The sequence below is a fragment of the Bubalus bubalis genome, chromosome 4 (genome assembly GCF_019923935.1).
Source record: "Bubalus bubalis isolate 160015118507 breed Murrah chromosome 4, NDDB_SH_1, whole genome shotgun sequence".
Taxonomy (NCBI): Eukaryota; Metazoa; Chordata; class Mammalia; order Artiodactyla; family Bovidae; genus Bubalus; species Bubalus bubalis.
In genome coordinates, this window is record NC_059160.1 from 12,821,708 (window position 1) to 12,841,005 (window position 19,298).

Consider the following 19,298-nt stretch of genomic DNA (forward strand, 5'->3'; position numbering starts at 1 on the left):
GGGGAGTGCCCTCCTGACCCGTCCTGGTGCAGGGTCTCTCCCAAGGCCAGCAGCGTCAGCCTAGGCCCCTGCAGGCTGGGCTTCCCACTGGGACAGGCACTCTTCTGAGCACCTCCTGCACCTGGCCCGGCTGCCATGTCCTCCTCACTCTGGGGTCAAAGGACATGGAGTTGGTGGGAGGTGAGAGGAGCAGGTGAGGGGACCTGCTGTCAGGCAGCTGCCAGGTGGCTGGGGGCACGTGGAGCCCTAGAAGGAAGCAGCTCCAGGCGCATGCATGGGAGGGGCTGAGCAGTAGGGGGCCAGGGGACAGAGCAGGCGTCCCCCAGAGCAGTCAGGAACTGGTGGGCCACGTGAGCAGCCCTGGGTGACCCCTCGAAGGGCCTTTCTCCCCACTCCCATCTCAGCCCAGGCCTGAGTCCGCACCTCCTGCCCTAAACCACCCCCACCTTCCTTCCAGGTGGCTCTGTGTTAATTTCTGCATGTCCACACATGGTGCTTGGTGGGAACTCCCAGAAAGCGAGGATCAGTCATCACGTCTGCGGAGGCTGAGACGGGGTTGGGGGGCGGGCACGTCTGCCAGCCCTGCTGTAAGAGAATCAAACTGTGACAACTTTATCTGCTCCATGCTGTGGTGTGACAGGTCATCAACCCCAGAACCTGGAGCTAAAGGCTGTGGGGTCCATCCTGTTATTATTCTAAATGGCAAACCTGAGTCTTCTTGGGCCGGGGTGAAAAGGAGGAGGGGGGCAATGCAGCCTGCAGGCTGACCAGGCCCGGGGCAGGGCTCCTCCCCACAGGAGGTGTTCTGGACAGCAGTGGCCAGTGCCAGGGCACTTTTCCTCACTACTGGGCTAGTCTTCTAGGGTCCTCCTGCAGTGACCCAGCCCTTAGCACTGCCCCCACCCATCCCTCAGGCTTCAGGAGCTGCCTGACTATCTGCTCCCCACTCACTTCCTTTCGCAAAAGGATGGTGACTCTCTGTCCTGGGTTTTCTAAGAGAGGCCCATTTTATTATTTCCTGAATAAAAGTGGTTTTTAAATGCATTCAAGATTTAGTAGGAATTTTCATATAAGTAGGCTTATATGAAAGTGACATTGTTAATTGCTCAGTCATGTCCAACTCTGGAGAAGGCAATGGCAACCCACTCCAGTACTCTTGTCTGGAAAATCCCATGGACGGAGGAGCCTGGTAGGCTACAGTCCATGGGGTCGTGAAGAGTTAGACACGACCGAGCGACTTCACTTTCACGCATTGGAGAAGGAAATGGCAGCCCACTCCAGTACTCTTGCCTGGAGAATCTCAGGGACAGAGGAGCCTGGTGGGCTGCCATCTATGGGGTCGCACAGAGTTGGACACAACTGATGTGACTTAGCAGCAGCAGCATGTCCAACTCCTTACAGCCCCATGGACTGTAGCCCCCCAGTCTCCTTTGTCCATGGGATTCTCCAGGCATGAATACTGGAGAGGGTTTCCATGCCCTCCTCCAGGGGATCGTCCAGACCCAAGGATTCAACCGGGTCTCCTGTTTTGCAGGCTGATTCTCTATCATCTGAGCCACGAGGGATGCCCATAAAAGGAAATACGAGGCAGACTCGCCTGGTTTCCACCTTGTTCCATGCCTAGAGGTGGTCTCTGAGCGGCTTACCTGCCCTCAGACCCAACCTAGACCTTGTTGAATTTGTCTCCTCGGAGAGGCCTCAGCCCCTTGAGGCCATCCCTCTGTCATACCACCATCTGCTGTGTGAAAACACTGTCCATTTGTGTATTTTTATTCTTATTTTAAGTTGTTATTTATTTTTGTGGCTGTGCCACGTGGCATATGTGATCTTAGTTCCCCAACCAGGGATCAAATCTGTGCGCCCTGCACCGGAGGCCTGGAGTCTTAATCACTGGACCACCAGGGAAGTCTCTATTTGTGTATTTTCGACGGCACCACCCAACACGAACCCCTGGAGAGCAGGCACTTTGCTCAGTCCATCACCACACATCCCTCACCCCTGGACCCTCACCAGGAGCACACCAGGCACCAGGTGTTCTAAACCCTGTTGGATTTTCCGTCTTCTTGCACTGGCACCCGGCCCCTTGCTCTCAGCCAGAAACCTGTAACACCCGGGGGCCACCCTCTCAGAAGCATTCTAAGTCAGGGCTGATGAGCTTGTTTCCACGTCTGAAGGGTCCCACAACGAGAGGCACTGGCCATAGAGCTCCGTCCATCCCCATGTCCAGTGGTTAAGTGGGTGACCCAGAGGGTCTGGGGTCCCTGTGGGTGTCTCCTCTGCTACCGGAGGGCTGCCCATCTCCTCCTTGACGACTGCAGAGGCCAGAAGACTTGCAGGATGGTGCCCCCTCCCAAGTCCCCACAGGGACAGCAGGATCCCATTTGGCTCTGGGCCCTCTCCCAGGCTTGGGCTGAGCTGGGTCCCCTCAGGGGTGCTCCCAAGGGACAAGTCCTCAGCTTCCTGGGTCAGAAAGTTCTCAGGATGCGTCAGGTCAGAGCTGGCCCCAGGCTTCTCCTGGAATTTCCCATTTCCTGGAAGGAGGGCGAGGGCCTGTTCCTTTGCACCTCCATGGGATAATGCGGCCCAGCCTGGGCTGCTGTCTGGATTTTGGGGTTCTCAGTGCTCTGGTCACCAGGGGAGCCGGACACCCTCTTAGCAGGTGTCCCTAGACCAGCCATTCGGGCCAGTTGCTTCTCTCCCTCAGGCCTCAGCTTTGCTGGAGGGCTTCTCCTCTCTGCTCTCCTGGGAGACATGGCTCTGGGCATGCCCCTGCCTCATGGTGGTGGCAGGCAAGGGCCTTGCATGCAGTGTGACGCCGGCCCCAGGCCGCCACGTCTCCCTCCAACTGGGATTTCAGTCTTGCCTTCCTCATCTCAGCAACTCAGGCCTATGCAGGGCCTTGGCTTCCCTTCCAGCTCCAGCAGCCTGCCATGGGCTCAGTGGATGTTTGCTCCACTCTAGTCTGTGGCTCCATCACTTTTCCTGACAGTTTTCTCCCAACCCTTTCCCTCCACTTTAAGAGGGTACACCTGGGGCTTGTCAACCCAGACCTTGTGATGAGAAAGTCAGGCTTCGGAGTTGACATCTGGAGAAAATCACCTGAGGCTGAGGACCAAATGTGATCAGTGGGACCCTGACACCGGCATACCCCTGGCCTCTATCACGGAAAACCAAGCAGGGCCTCTATCGCGGAACACCAAGTCCTGACCCCCTGGACTCCCACTCTGCTGGGTGCATGCTGGCCGTCATGGTGCTCTCTCCATGTCCTAGTCTCCTAGCTGAGTTGGTCGCCTCTGAAACCTGCTTTAACTGGCTGGGTGTGTGTGGGTGGGGGTCATTCCCAGTGTATGTGTGTTGGTGGGGGTCATTCCCTGTGTGTGTGTGTGTTGGTAGGGTTCACTCCATGTGTCTGTATGTGTGTTGGTGGGGGTCATTCCCTGTGTGTGTGTGTGTTGGTGGGGGTCATTCCCTCTGTGTGTGTGTTGGTGGGGGTCATTCCATGTGTGTATGTGTTCGTTGGGGGTCATTCCCTGTGTGTGTGTGTGTGTGTATGTGTGTGTGTGTGCAGGTGTTGGTGGGGGTCATTCCGTGTGTGTGTGTGTTGGTGGGGGTCATTCCCTCTGTGTGTGTATGTGTGTGTGGGTGTTGGTGGGGGTCATTCCCTGTGTGTGTGTGTGTTGGTAGGGTTCACTCCATGTGTCTGTATGTGTGTTTGTGGGGGTCATTCCCTCTGTGTGTGTGTTGGTGGGGGTCATTCCGTGTGTGTGTGTGTGTTGGTGGGGGTCATTCACTGTGTGTGTGTATGTTGGTAGGGGTCATTCCCTGTGTGTATGTGTTGGTGGGGGTCATTCCGTGTGTGTGGGTGGGGGTCATTCCATGTGTGTGTGTGTTGGTGGGGGTCATTCCGTGTGTGTGTAGGGGGGTGGGGGTCATTCCATGTGTGTGTTGGTGGGGGTCATTCCATGTGTATGTGTGTGTGTGTTGGTGGGGATCATTCCCTGTGTGTACGTGTGGATAGGGGTCATTCCATGTGTGTGTGTGTGTGTTGGTGGGGGTCATTCCATGTGTGTGTGTGTTGGTGGGGGTCATTCCGTGTGCGTGTGTGTGTGTTGGTGGGGGTCATTCTGTGTGTGTGTGTGTGTGTGTTGGTGGGGGTCATTCCATGTGTGTGTGGGTGAGGGTCATTCCCAGTGTGTGTGTGTTGGTGGGGGTCATTCTGTGTGTGTGTGTGTTGGTGGGGGTCATTCCGTGTGTGTGTGTGTTGGTGGGGGTCATTATGTGTGTGTGTGGTAGTGGGGGTCATTCCCTGTGTGTGTGTGTGTTGGTGGGGGTCATTCTGTGTATGTGTGTCGATGGGGGTCATTTCCTGCATGTGTGTGGGTGGGGGTCATTCCCTGTGTGTATGGATTGGTGGGGTTCATTCCGTGTGTGTGTGTGTGTGTTGGTGGGGGTCATTCTGTGTGTGTGTGTTGATGGGGGTCATTTCCTGTGTGTGTGTGTTGGTGGGGGTCGTTCCGTGTGTGTGTGTATTTTGGGGGGGGTCATTCCCTGTGTGTGTTGGTGGGGGTCATTCTGTGTATGTGTGTCGATGGGGGTCATTTCCTCTGTGTGTGTGTGTGTTGGTGGGGGTCATTGTGTGTGTGTGTCAATGGGGGTCATTTCCTGTGTGTGTGTGTGTTGGTGGGGGTCGTTCCGTGTGCATGTGTATTTTGGGGGGGGGGGTCATTCCCTGGCCCTGCACCCAGAGCTCTGACCAAGTGCCTGCCCATCAGATAGTTCCTCGACCCATTTTTATTGTTTTGTTTTTGCATTTTTGTTTTGATTTATTTTGGCTGCAGTGGCTCCTCCTTGCTGCACGCAGGCTTCTTCTTGTGATGAGCGGGGCTCTTCTCTTATTGCAGAGAGTGGGCTCCAGGTCTTGCGGGCTTCTGTAGTTGCGGCACTCGGGCTTAGTCGCCCTGCAACGTGCGGGATCTTCCCAGACCACACTGGCAGGCAGATTCTTAACCTCTGGACCACCAGAGGAGTCTGCCCCATTTGTGTATAGAGGGGCTCCCTGACTACGTCACAGGGGGACACCCCCATGGCCAGAGGAGGCCCAGCTGGTGCCCTCAGCCTGTGTGGTCTCACGGAGATCTGATTTGCAGTAGACCCCCTCTTGGGGTACGAAAGAAACAGAACCGACACAGTTTGCTCAAGTGACATATTTCAATATAATCTCTAAAACTCTATGAATTGAACAGATAAAATACCTCTGGGCTATTTTGTTACAAAATATTTGCCATTTGGATTCATCGCTGGGTGCAGCCACCTTGCTTTTCTTGCCCTCGAGAGGCTGCTCTCGATGGGTGAGGGGGCGTACGTGGCGACGGCAGGGGTGCAGCGAGGATGTATGTACAGCAGGACACGGGGACAGACCGACCGCTGGTTGGCGGGGAAGCCTACTGGCACACTGTCGTCTGGCAGGCTGTGGGGGCCAGGGGGGCGGGCTCAGGGCTGAGCACGTGGGCGGGTGCCTGTGCACCCCAGCTCCAGCTCGGAGGCGGGCTGGCCCCGCAGGGTGGGGGAAGCTAGGTTCATCTTCATCTCTGGCTCCTGATTCTGCAGGTTGGGGACAAATGGGTGAAACCAGGAAGGGGCCAGGTCCCCAAAGTAAGGCCTGGAGCAGGGACAGAGCAGGGCCACCTTGGGGTCAGTGCACATCTGCCCAGGAGGCCGTGTCTAGGGGCTTGAGCAGCACTCCACGGGCCCCTCGGTAGGGGCTGGGGGGCAGGAGACCAAGAGCACCTCCACTGGGCCTTCCCGGAGGGTGGGGTCCCTGACGTGGCCACTGCTGTGCAGAGGGCCCGAGGCTTGTCCCAGTTGTCTGGGGGTCGGCTCTGGGGCCTGGCACAGAGGCGGGCCCCAAGCCTAGCCGTTTGGCCCATCAGAGGAGGGAGGTTCAGAGGCTGGGAACCCCGCACCCCCAACTGTGAGGAGGCCCTGCCGCCCCCTGTCCCAGGCCTGCGGGGGTTAAAGCCCCTCACAGCTCAGGGTCGGCTCCACATGCTGCTGATTCCAGCCTGGTCTGCTTCCTGGGGCCAGCATTCCCAGGGCGCCACTGGAGCACAGGGCAGCCACAGCAGTGACCGGGGGGGAAGGGGAAGGGGTGGCGGGGGGGCACGCTAGGGGTGAAGCCCTACCTGGGGAAGGCCACTGAGACACCTGAGCTTCGCATCCTCAGTGGAGAGGACCGCGCATGCGCCCGCCCTGAGGGGGCGGGGGGCCCCCGCCGCTGGTCCTGACCTGGAAAGTCTGGGCATCGGCAGACACTTCGTCAGCTGTGTGAGCAGATGACAAGGGGCCCCACGACCCCCACCCCGCAGACACATCCTTTTCCTTCTGAGCCCACACCCCTGCTCCCAGGCCCCGGGCACTGGGCCTGTGAACCTGAACCGTGCCGCCCCATTGGTTGGCCGCTCCATTTGGAAAGGCTCTGATTGGAGCGACCCTGTTACAGAAAAGACACGGGAGGGGGGCCAGGACAACGAGGACTCGGTGGGGGGGCGGGGGGGGCACAGACGGGCTCAGGCGGTAAATTGGTCACACGTTATGGACACGGGCTGACAAAGACAGAGCCAGAAATACACTGACTGGTGACATCACAGTGACGCCTGTGCTCACACACGTATACACGAAACTAGGCCACCTGGGATCTCTGAGAGGAGGAGGAATCGTGCCTCCTTGCGGCCCTGGGCCTGCAGCTGGGGCGCGGGGTGGGGCTGGGGAGAAGTGAATTCACTCTAGGTCCCGACTTCAACTGCCATCTCTCGGGAGGTCTCGGACCCGGGGCCCCGAGCGGCAGGACCCTTAGAGAGGTCAGCAGTGCGCTATCAGCTCAGGACCACAGGAGGGTCCAGCCTGGCGGGGGACAGACCATCCCTGGAAGGGCCGTGACTGGGGCGGGCCGGCCTGTGCTCAGAGGGGTCGCACAGAGGCTGGCCCTGGCTCTGCCAGGTGCTGAGGAGATCAGCGAGCCCTGCGTGGCGCTCCTTCGCGGTTTCAAGGGTGTAGGGACACTTGCAGCCACCCCTACTGGGGGCGGGCCTGCTGCCTTCTGGGGTGGGGGCGGGAGTTAAGAGGGCTCTTGAGGGCGATGGTGCAGGGGGGTGATGCTGAGCCTCTGAGCACCTGCTTCTGCTTGGGCACCTCTCACCCACTCTGTGTTCACAGCCCTCGTGGAGGCCACAGAAGTCATTCCGGGTTCAGATTGGGGAGAGGGGGCCCGACCTGTGTGGGAGTCCTTGCTTTGCTGGTTGTGTCTGCCCTTGGGCAAACCCGGCTTCTTCCTCTTTCTGCTTCTACATCGGGAAGACCCAGTTCTCCTGTGTGTGTGCGTGTTTATGCCCCAGGCACACACTTGACACTCTTTGGGGCTTAGAGAACAAGAAACTCTATAAGAGGTGCATTTTGTAGCTACGTGACCTCACGATTCCTTGGCTCTGTGGACCTGACTGAGAGAGAGCTGAGGGGCGCCCCTTCCCTTCCCCATTTCCTGAAATCTCAGCAGCCCCGGGGCAGGCAGTGCCCCAGCCCCTGAGGAAGCAGGAGAAGCGCCCCCACCCCCGGCCCCCCGCCCCAGGCCAGATGGGTCAACGTCCCTGGGGCACAGAGGAGCTGCCTCCTGAGACCGCTGGGCTGAGGGGCGGGAAGGGGCATCAGAGAGACCCACCCCTTTCCCCAGGCCTCCCCCTGACTTGGCTGCTCCAGGGATCCAGGGCCAACCGGCCCGCACCCAGTGCTGGGGCAGGAGCCAGACCACCTTCCATGCGAGGCTCGGGTGCTAGCCCATAGCTGTCACACCTGCCTGCCCGACCTGAGGGCCAGGGCCTGGCTGACCCGGCCCAGGAAGCTGGTTAGGCCCTCAGCTCCTGTCGCCCTCAATCCCTGGTCCAAGCGGCTGGAGGGGTGGTCAGGGTAGAAGAGGCCTAGCTGTGCCGGGCTGGGTGGGGCCCCAGGGAGCCAGGGAGGCCCGCAGATTGGAGGGGAGGGCTGCTCAACTGAGGAACGGAAGCTTGGGCCGAGCAAACCAGGTGCCAGGGATGGGAATTCTCTCTCCAAAATGACAGCGATGGGTGACCAGGAACGCGGCGTGCCGGGCATGGGGAGCAGCGGGCGGAGGGGCAGTGGGGGCCCTGGCGTGGCCCCCTCCCTCTGCGACAGCAGCATGGGGGGCGGGCGTGTCTACACCAGGCTCCTGGAGCCGCTGGAGCAGCGACGTTGGTGCAGCAGGGAGCCAGGCGGGCAGAACTGGTGTGGGTGGTTGTAGGGGGGTGGGGGTGGGGGCAGCGGGGGCCGGTGGACCACCTTGAGTGGGGAGCCTGGGCCGCCCAGGGGCGTGGAGCCGCAGGAGTCGGAGGAGGCTGGGGCATAGCAGGAGAGGGCCTGGCTCAGGAGGGGCTCCATGCGGGCCAGGCAGGGCTTGTCCAGGACAATGACCTTGACTATCTGCTGGCACTGCACCAGGGTCCCGGGGGGCGTGGGTGGCGGCGGTGGCGGCGGCGGTGGGGGCTGCTCCCTCGAGGGGCTAGGCTGCAGGTCTGGCAACGGCGCTCCCCTCTCGGCCCCCGGCCCGGAGCTGTGTGGGGACACCTGAAGCCTGTTGTGAATTGACACCTAGTTTAGAAACAGCCAGAGAAGTATGAAATGTTACAAGACTAATTCCCAGCTGCTGGGACTGGCCTCCCTTCCCGGGCCTCCCTCCCCGCCCACCCCCCAACCCTTTCCCAGCTCCTGTGCCCACGAGGGGTTCACAGGCCCCACTTCCCATTTCTCCACCACCTAGAGGGCACCCGGCTGCCAGGCAGAGGTGCTGGGCTCGGGTGGAGCCCAGAGCCTGCCATGTTCTGCTCCAGCTGAGCCTCCTGGCTCCTGTCTGTGGGGTGGGCAGTTGGACCAATGGACTCAGGTTATGCAGTCTGATCTCACAGACCTGCTGGGTGGCCCTGGGCCACGCGGGAGCACCCACTAGCCTCCCCACTGGCCTCAAGCTGGAAAAGCAGGAGTAGCTCTACCGCTTTCCTATCTCTCAGGGGTGTGTTGGGGACACGAGGACAGGGTCAGGAGGCAGGTGGCTTTCAGCCTTGCAAGCCCCTCCCCTCCCACCAGCTTTGTCAGAGCGAGGCCTCATCGTCACTGTAGAATCACAAAGGTGTCTAAACCCCAGAATTCCAGGGACCCCGAGGGGTGGTCCAGAGACCTGCCCCATCCTCCCAGACTCCCCAGGGCCATGCCCACACATTCGAAAGCAGAGTCCAGCCACAGTCAGGTCCTTAGCTGCCTTTCTGGCCCAACCTGGGTCCTGAAGAAATCTGCCCTGCTGCCAGAGGGGGAACCCAAAGGACCCCCATTTTTCCCCCTGGGTTGGAGTGTGAGGGCGTGGTCCCTCCCTCAGCCCATGGAGGACACTGGGGACTAGCCTGTCCTCTTCTTGCTAGCAGGGATGGTGGAAGAAATAGCAGGATTCTGGAAGGAGGAGGGTTTAATTAATTCCTCATCCCTCCAGCGCCCCAGCCTGTAGATGTGACACACAAGCCTTTCTGGACTCTTGGACCTTTCCAGGGGTGGCTGAGACCCTTATCTCTGGGGTTGCTTCTGTCTGTCCTGGGGGCATCACCCCTCAGGCTCAGGATGGGGAAATACTAAGGCTGCAAAGGAGGGGACCCTATAGCCAGGCTAAACCACGATGGCCCTGCCCTACACTATCTCAGAGCCCTAAGACAGCAGGTCCTGACCCTATTTACTGGCAAAAGGTGCAATGTCAAGAACTCCCCCTTCCTGGGTCCAGGTGCTGCCCTGATGGGTCACTTGGCTCTCCAGTCCTGCTCCTTATCCCCTGACTCCAGCCCTGTTTCTTTAATTTTCACAAGCCCCCACTGCCAGAGTCTGCAGGCCGTGGGCTCTACTCTCCATTCTCAACCTTTACCTTGGCAGCGTTTTCTAGGCCTGAGCTTCTTCCCCCCACTACTCCCTGCCATATTCCAACAAAGGAGTCCCCAAGCCCCTCAGTGCCCCAGACAGGGCAGACAGGGCTGCGTCTCCCTCCCTCTTGGGGAGTCCTCTGTGGTCCTTATTGGGACAGAAGGCTTCCTTCCATCCACTGGGGGGTGGGAGGCGGCTCTTTTCCCCACCTGCTTTGAGTTATTCTGAGTTATTCCCCACTCTATTTCGAGTTATTTTCCGGGAGAAAGTGGCCTGAGACTGTGGGGTCAAGGTTTCTGCTCACTGCTCCCAGACTTTACCGCAGCCCCTCTCGGGGAAAACACTTGACCGCCCCGGTTGAGACCCTCGAGCCCCTCCGTGGCCGCAGCTCTGGTCTCACCCTGCGCCTCCTCCGCTCCCTGTCCCTGATCCCCGCTCCGCTGTCTGCACCTCCCTCCGCCCCACCCAATCTGGCCCATCCTTATCTTTAATAGTAAGTGAAAAGCAGGAAGTGACAGCAGAACATTCTCTCATTCTGACCCCCCCACTCCCTGCTGATGAAAGAAAGAAGAGAGAGGGGAAGGGATGGAACATGAGTAGCAAGCCTGACAGCTCAGACAAGCTGGAGAAGCGCCTGCCAGCAGGCGGCCAGGCAGTGACGGGGTAGGGGGCGGAGGACGCAGGAGCTTGGGGTCCAGCAGAGAGGCGGGCGGCAAGGCTACCCTCGGTGCAGGGGAGCGGAGGCTGGTGGGGCCCTGGGGCTAGCCTTGCAGATAGCCACGTGGCCCTCTGGACCGGGGAGGAGGGGGCAAAGGGCCCCCAGACCGTGGTCCTCCCTGGGCAGGGGCTCGAAGGCATGGGCAGGGCTGGTAACTTGTGGTGTTTATCTGCAAGGCTGGAGAACGGGCAGCTGCAGGAAGATGGGCAGGGGGGTGGCGGTTGCGGAGGATGGAATACCCACCCTGGGGGCTTGCCAGCTGCCGGGGCAGGAAGCTCCTCCGTGTGAAGGTGCCTCCTCCAGACACAGGTGTGTGGGGGGTGGGGGGGCTACAGGGAGAGTGAGGGTTTCCTGGGGCTTCCCCAAGCTTAGTCGGGCTGGGGCAGGGCTCCTCCCTCAGAGCCCTAAGAGGGGGCTCCTCCAGCTTGGAGTGGGGGGGTCTGTGTGAGCATGAGGGGCCCTGGAGGCCTTGCAGAAATGAGTGAGGGGTTCACGGTTTCCAAGGGGAGCCAGTGGGGAGGGCTGGGGTCCCCAGGCTTGCAGGGCGACTACATGCCGCCTCCCACGTGGTGCTCTGGGCTGGCAGGGACCAGCTGCTCCTGCCACTCCACCAGTCCCTTCCCTCCAACTTGGAGGGTCTTCAGACACAGCAGCGCCCACCCCACCCCCACAAGGAGAAGCCCTAAGACAACCCCAGTCCCACCTTGCCTCACTTCCTCCGGCACATCCCACCCATGGCCAGCTTTCCAGGTGGCTCAGCTGTGTTGAGCAGACACTGTATCCTCCCAGCTGCCCCCACTTTCCCCAGAGGCGTTGACTCGGGGACTGGACCTGAGGGGTGATTCTCGGAGGGGCCAGACTCCCTCCACAGAGGCTGGCAGGACGTGGGAGAGGGGACATGGAGCATCAGGACCATAGCATGTGTGGGGCGGTGGGTTTAGGGGGCTGTGGAGGGATGCTGTGGGCCTGCTGGGGGCTTCATCTGCACGTGTTAGTCTGGGAGCTCAGCCTGGGGGGCTCGGTGGGCTGGGCATCCGGGGAACTGGAGGGGGCACTGTGGCTTAATTAGGCGCTGGAAGAGTGGCATTACCCATGCTAGCAGTAACTTTTAATTGTATCTCTTGAAATTGGTAATATGGTGAGTCGGGCTGGGGAGGCATTGATTAAAACCTGAGAAGAGAAACAACAGAGACAGTGAGAAGAGGACGGGGCACGCAGACACACTCACCTGGGCGACCAGGCCTCCACTCACCTCCACCGAGCTCTCCGCCGCCTTCTCCCCCACGGCCGCCGCTTCCCTTTTGGCTTTGAATGCAAAGAGCACAGGGCTCACTCTCCACGGCCCTGTTCCTGCACAAAGCCCTGCCTACCCACCCCGCCATCCCACCCCTCACCTCCCAACCTGGCATCCTTCTGGATCCTCCAGGGGCCCCACAACTGTGTGGGGCAGTGGACTTGGTGCCTGAGCCCAGCTCTGCCACTGAGCAGCTGTGTGACCTTGGGCAAGATGCTACACCTCTCTGGGCCCATTTTTTCCTTGCTGGGTATTGTCGAATCTCCTTCACCTTTATCAGAGCCCTGGACGGACTGTGCAGAGTGGCTGTGAGGAGGCCTTGGTTCTCGGCTCCTGGGGGCTCCTGAGTGTCTGTGGCACAGACTCTGTGAGGGAGGGGCCCCATTCCTTTCTTGTTCCTGCTACCGAGCTGAGTGCTGAGGATTCAGTGAGCTGCACGCACCCCAGGGCAGAGCCTGGTGCAGGTAAGAGCAGTCTGTGATAGCTACCAGGGACTTCTTTTTTAAAAACATTTATTTTTTTTGGCCGAGCCCTGCAGCATGTAGGTTCTTAGTTCCCTGACCCAGGGAACAGACCAGTGACCCCTGCATTGGAAGTGCAGACCACTGGACCACCAGAGAATTCCCGTCTATGAGGGCTTTCTTTTCTTTTCCATTAATTTTTATTGGAGTACAGCTTTACAATGCTATGTTAGTTTCTGCAGCAAAGTGAATCGCCCATACGTATACACACTGCTGCTGCTCAATCGCTCAGTTGTGTCCAACTCTTTGTGACCCCACGGACTGTAGCCCCCCAGGCTCCTCTGTCCATGGGATCCTCCAGGCAAGAATACTGGAGTGGGTTGCCATTTCCTCCTCCAGGGGATCTTCCCAACCCAGGGACTGAACCTGCATCTCTTGTGTCTCCTGTATTGGCAGGTGAATTCTTCACCCCTGAGCCACCTGGAAAGCCCCATACATATATATATACATCCCCTCTTGTTTTGGATTTCCTTCCCATTCAGGTCACAACAGAGCCCTGAGTCGAGTTCCCTGGGCTGTAGAGTAGGTTCTCATTAGTTATCTCTATTATACAGAGAAGTGTATATATGTCAATCCCATTCTCCCAATTCATCCCACCCCTCCTTCCTGCCTTGGTACCCAAACATTTGTTCTCTACATCTGTGTCTCTATTTCTGCTTTGCAAATAAGATCATCTATACCTTTTTTTTTTTTTTAGATTTCACATACATGCGTTAATATACATGAGGGCTTTCTGATGGGCCTGGCACACCCTGTGTACCCCCGGGGACAGCTTGAGGACTTCTTCCAACTCAGTCACCCCTGACTCCCTCCCGTACCCCCAGCAACATCCTAGAGCCCTCTGCCAGGGCCCTCTGATTTCTCACATCGCTGGGAGGGCGCCCACTCCCTCCAATGCCCACCCCTCTGCTTTCTGTAACACAAGAGGAAGCTGGGCTAATGTTTGGAACCGAGGACCCGCTGGGGAGGGAGCTAATGGATGAGGCCCTGGAGATGGACATTGCCGGGGGGGAGGCCGGGGGCTGCAGCTACCCCCAGAGACGGGCTGTGCTGCAGAGAGTGGGACGGGGTGTTCAGGAATCAGCCACAGCTGAGGTTTGACTCCGGGGTTTAAACAGCTGTGTAAACAGGCATGTGCTGTGACCTCAGACATAAAGGGGCCGGCTGACAACAGGGCAGGTGGAGAATTAGGAACTCATGCTGGCGGGTCAGACCCACACACAGAGGAGACATCACAGTGAGGGTCTCCGTGAGCAAAAACCGTGCTTAGAAAACCAATCTCATCTCCCAGCTGGTGGGGCCGGTCCTGTGATGCTGCCACGGCGTCTCGGCGCCGTGGCCGTAACCGGGGGCGTTTGGGACCAGCAGGGAGCCCACTGGAGGCTCAGCTCAAACTGACGTCCTGCTGGGACCCTGGTTTCCCAGGGCTTGGTGGGAGGCACACAGCAGGCACTCAATAAGAGTTCATTACTGTAAGGATGAATGGCTGAATTAATTAATTAGTGAAGAGTCCCGGATGGTTTGCTAGGGTGTGTTGGGCTGGGATTTAATTCTCATGCCACCTCTCCTTCTGATTCTTTTTTCTTTGGGGGCACGTCTTCTCCCTGCAGGTTGGGGGAAGGGAAGGGGCCGGGGACAGAAAAGTAGGAGGGGGGACAAGGGAAGGGAGGAAGAGGTCTACAGAACATGGCCACAGGTGACAGAAAATCTGAAGCCGGCTGAATTCATCTGGAGTGAATAATTCAACCTGGAGAAACCATTTGAGACACTGGGTTTGAGGGTTCATGTGGGTTTCGGGAGGCTGACTCAGGCCTGGGATGAGAGAGAGCTGGCGGCCCCTTAGGGAAAGGTCTGGAGGGGGCAGACCAAGATTTCCAGACCCTTCTGGCCACCTTTCTTACCTGCTCCTGGCCGCAGATGCCCCTACCCCACGCACCAGCAGTCGGCAGAGAGCGAGGGGCCCAGGGTCCTGACACCTCCAGGAGGACAGTGACGTTTGTCAGTAGACACATTTCTCACTCGCCTTCCACCCACTTCCACTGCTGAGGCCCCAGGAGGCTGGGCCATGTAAAGCAGCATCTCCCTCACCCGGAATCCCCCAGGACCCCAAGGCTGGGGTGTGGGCGGGGCCTCCACGCAGACGGGGCCCCAGGTCTGGAACTCACCTGTGGGCGATCCTTGCTTGGACTGTGGGTCTCCCTGGGATCCCCCGGCCTTGAAGGAGAGAGTCTTTGTTCCTTGCTGCTTCTCCAGCTCCCCTGGGAAACGGAGAAACTCGTAAACAGAGAGAAACCTGGACTCCAGCACACAGAGGGGTGAGAAGGGATTGGGGGAGAGTGGGGGGGAGCGGGAGAGGGGGTCCCGAACACACAGCACCCACTTCCCCACTTCATGGCAGGTCCAGTGCCCGCTGGAGCCTCAGCTCCCCCTCCAGAGGCAGGGATGCCAGCCCCTGCTCTGACAGCCCGAGAGGAGGGGGACGAGATGGACAAGAGGAGGTGACCACCCGGGTCTGCATCTTGGCTCCGATGCTGCCCGGCTGTGTGGCTTCAGGCGGATTACTTAACCTCTCTGTGCCTCTTTTATGGGGACAACAGTACTTCATAGGATCATTAAGAGGGTCGCAGGAGAAAAGACATCAAGGCACTCAGGGCTTGTCAGGCGCTTAACACACATCAGCTCCTAGGACGACATGGAAGGCTCATATGGTGTAGCTAGCGCCTCACCACCGCTGGAGCCGTCCAGTCTGCCCACCGCATCCGCCGGCCGAGCTCCCCCGAGAAGGGAGTACCCAGCTGCCGAGGCTCTGGTGGGTGCCTGTCTGCTTTGCTCTTTTGTTGTTCAGTCGCTCAGTGGTGTCCGACTCTTTGCAACCCCATGGACACCAGGCTTCCCGGTCCTTCACCATCTCCCGGAGTTTGCCCAGACTCATGTCCATTGAGTTGGTCTGCCTGCTATTCAGCTTTAATTCCTCTCTCTAGACTAAAAACTGATTCCTTCCTGTCTGTCCTCAGTGGTGCTGGAGAAAGGCCAGTTACCCTCCTTGGGGATTCGACAGCTGTTATTACATCCCTCCTCAGTTCCTCTTTTCCAGGAGACATCACTAAAGTTCCCTGTGTTAAAGCTATTCTCTTGGGTTCCATTTTTGCCTCGCTAGGGGGCCTCCCAGGTGGTGCCAGTGGTAAAGAATCCACCTGCCAAAGGAGACATGGGTTCAATCCCAGAGTTGGGATTTCCCCTGGAGAAGGGAATGGCGACCTACTCCAGTTTTCTTGCCTGAAGAATCCTATGGACAGAGGAGCCTGGCAGTCTACAGTCCAGGGAGTCACAAAGAGTCAGACACAACTGAACACGCATGCACTCTAGCAACTAGTCGTCTGTAATCTGGGGACACCGGCTTGCAAACCCCAAACCAGAACCATTTGTGCCGACTGCCTGAACCACACCATCAGTCAATACTCAATAATTTTACTGAACCAAGAGTTGCTCCTCTCTCCCCCAGAGGGGCTGCCTTGGCTTTGGAGAAATCACCAAGGAGCCCAAGGAACCTGGGTGCCAGTCTTGTTTTGTCACGGACCACGTGAATTTGGGACCACTTCCTTAAGTTCTGTTGACTCAGTTTCCTTATTTGCAAAATGAAGATAATACTACTCAGCTACTGGAAAGATGTGGCAAGAATTAAATAATTCAACAGGCGCAACATTCAGCCCAAGGCCAGGCACGTAGTAAGGGCTTGATAAACAGGAACGCTGGCTGTTGTTTTCCTTTTTCTTTTTTCTTTCCTCCCGGCCTTCCTGAGCAACCCCTCCTCTTTGCTCAGCTTTCTTCCCTTTCTCTCCACCGGAAGAGCAAGAACAGATGTGAGCCCTCCCCCTCTTCCCTCAACCTCTGGACAGCAGGAGAGGATATTCACCCTTAGCACCCAAATCCTGGCGATATCTACCCCTTTGTTCTCAGAGGGGCAGAGGGGCTGATGGGGAAAGCGGCCATGCGCAGCCAGGCTGGTACTGCCTTGGGTGCTGGGCTCTCCAGCTGCATCTGGGACATTCTGACATTGTGACAAGGTAAGGGTGTGTCCTTGAGAATGTTCTAGACCAACAGCTAAGATGGCATTGGAAAGAGTCTGTTATGCCCCTGAAGTCACACTGCCCACCTACAGCAGAAAGGGAATTTATACCCTTCCTGCACCAGGCATTAATGAGTTAAGTTATATGCGCTGGTCGGGAGAGTTTTTTGTTTTAACCTGATTTCATTGTTGTCTTAGGAAATTAGAGACAGAAACTAGCCTCTCATTTTCAGACTGGAAAGTACGTGAACCTCAGAATCAGACTCCAGTGCAACTGGTCGTCCGTTTCTAATATGCGCCTTAGACACATCCCTTAACTGCTCTGTCTCGTTTTCTGTAAGGCCATGAGTCCTTGCAGCCTCCCTCTGGGCACATGTAAACAAGCTGCCAGGCACACAGTAGGCGCTCCAGGGATGCTCGTGAAACATTATCGCCTGGCGCATTGGCACCCTGCGCAAAGCTCCCACTGCCTTTCCTCCTGCCTAAGGGGTTTAGACCAATTTAGAACTACTTTTCAACTAAGTGGCCATGCAAGGCAGACCTAGAGTCTCTTTTTATTTTCTGTTGGAGTTTCTGGATCCATTCTTATTTAATTTTCTTTTAAAGGTTCTCTGAAGCTGCCGTAATGCTTCTTGATAGGAAAGCGTGCATGTGGGCAGAGACCGCAGGTTGTCACTGCTCTTGTCTTGAATCCAGAAGCCACCAGTAAACCACCCGGATGGATGAAGCGGCTCTGAGATTATCTACAACGCCTGAGCAACAGCAATGAGAGCAACTGAGAACAGGCGCTCCTTGGAGGACAGAAAGACAGCTCCAGGGCGAGGGACGGTCAGAAAGCCAGCCGGGACTCTTCAGAAAGACGATGTTATGAAAAAATTAAGTGGGGGGACCCTTACAGGTTAAAAGGCATGAAAGACAGGAAACAACCAGCTGTGATGTGGGGATCTGAACTGGATCAGGGAGGAGGCTGTCCAGGGAAACTGGGTCAGAATCTGCCTGGAACGCCTTGGTGTGCATGTCTTTAGGGCTGGCTCGCTCCCTGGTCCTGCTCAAACACAGCGAGTTCTGCGGCCGAGGGGCCCACAGGGAGCCCCACAGCCTGGCTACACGTGCACACACCCTTGCGTACCTCGGTTTAACTGTGAAGCCTCCATCAGCCGTGATGGCGCGGTGGGGCTGGGGGCGGGGAGGGCTCGGGAAGGCAGAGGGGCCTTCCTCATCCACACTCACTCCACGGAGGGGTGTCTGTTTACGAGCGACCCTACTCCTGGAGCCAGGCCACCCAGGGATCTGAGGTGAAGTGTCCTTACACTCTATCCGGATCTGCTCCAGCTCTGTCACCTCGGCAATGGACTCCTTCAGGTCTTCCACAAACTTCTGCATCTCGTCCAAGCCCAGGGCGCAGAAATGCAGCACCTGCTTCTTCTCGGAGCCCGAGAGCGGGGTCACCAGGGTGATGCCGTGAGAGTAATCTGGAAGCCAGACCCCAGCCGCCATAGGCCGTGAGCAGCCGCAGGTGAGGCCTGGGCCCTGGGGTGCCTGCCCCTCCCCCTCCCCTGGGGTCCCTGCCCCTCCCCCAGCCCCGGCCACATCCACAGGCGACAGACTTACACTCGTTCTCAAAGAGGTGGAACTGCATGCCCAGCAGGCCCACGGACCTGCAGAAGGTGTACGTGGAGGAGCTCTTCTTCTTGGGGCAGAGTTTGAGAATCTGTCCAAGAGAGGGAGATAGACGTGCACTGATGGGTGTGTGCTCGTGTGATAAACATGCCTCACACACCTGGATGGGCAGACACCCAGGGGCTCTGGTGAACACAAGTGAACACACAGAAAAGGACAGGCACGCCCAGGCAGACTTACACACTTAGGATACATTCACACACACGTATACACATGTGCATGCACACATACATATACGCACAATATACTGCATGAAGCCGTCCAGCGGCCCTTCCCACTGCATTTAACACGCAGCCTGGACTCCCGGCCTGGTCTGTAACCCCCACCGCATCTGGTCCCTGCTCTGCTCAGGCCAAGCTGTCATTTCTGTGGCTTGAACAGGGCAGGTGGGTCCCACTGTGGGTCTCTGCACCAACTATTTCCTTGCAGCTTCCAGCGTGGCCGGCTACTCTCCTCACTTAGTGCTGTGCTAAGCTGTTTCAGTCACATCTGACTCTTTGCGACCCCATGGACTATAGCCCTCCAGGGTCCTCTGTCCATGGAAGTCTCCAGGCAAGAGAACTGGAATGAGTTGCCATGCCCTTTACCCAGGGGAATTTTCCCATCCCAGGGATGGCACCCGGCTCTCTTAAGTCTCCTGTGTTGGCAGGTGGGTTCTTTACCACTAACCTGGGAAGCCCCTCCTCACTTAGATCTTGACTCAAATACAGCCTCCTTAGAGACCCCTTCCCTGACCACCATTTCTAACAAACAAAAACAAAATGAAAGAAGAAAAATCTCGGCCTCAGGATGCCGGGGTTGCAGGAGGAGGACCCTCGGGATCCATAAGTCAATCAGTGGGTCAGCCCATTAAGGCACAACAAGCCGAAAGGCAGTGAAGAAATGCATACACAGGTGACGGCAGAAACTGGTACTGTTTTTCTTAACGGGGCAGTGCAGCGTCTCAACCACTGGACCGCCAGGGAAGTCCCCGGTATGTGTTTTGAGGATGAAGTAGCGTAAGGACTGGACAGTGAGTGGGCAAGCCACCTTTGAGGTGGGGGGACATCTGCACTGAAT

General features: G+C 57.9%; 1 protein-coding gene across 5 annotated transcripts in view; it reads right to left on the reverse strand.

Annotated features, from left to right (window-relative positions):
- Positions 1–7,562: 7,562 nt before the first annotated feature.
- The window catches only part of IQSEC3 (IQ motif and Sec7 domain ArfGEF 3), an 88,806-nt gene continuing 77,070 nt past the window's right edge, over positions 7,563–19,298 (reverse strand). Inside the window, exons 10-15 of one of the 5 annotated variants that reach the window (XM_025283023.3) lie at positions 18,171–18,270; positions 17,870–18,031; positions 14,659–14,751; positions 11,931–11,983; positions 11,769–11,848; positions 8,525–8,655 (exon numbers count right to left, since the gene is read on the reverse strand). In XM_025283023.3, the coding sequence (XP_025138808.2) occupies positions 11,774–11,848; positions 11,931–11,983; positions 14,659–14,751; positions 17,870–18,031; positions 18,171–18,270 (483 nt within the window). In that variant the 3' untranslated portion in view covers positions 8,525–8,655; positions 11,769–11,773. Of the gene's footprint in view, positions 8,656–11,768; positions 11,849–11,906; positions 11,984–14,658; positions 14,752–17,869; positions 18,032–18,170; positions 18,271–19,298 lie in introns of all 5 variants that reach the window. The other 4 variants (XM_025283019.3, XM_025283018.3, XM_025283020.3 and 1 more) reach the window with 4 other exon arrangements.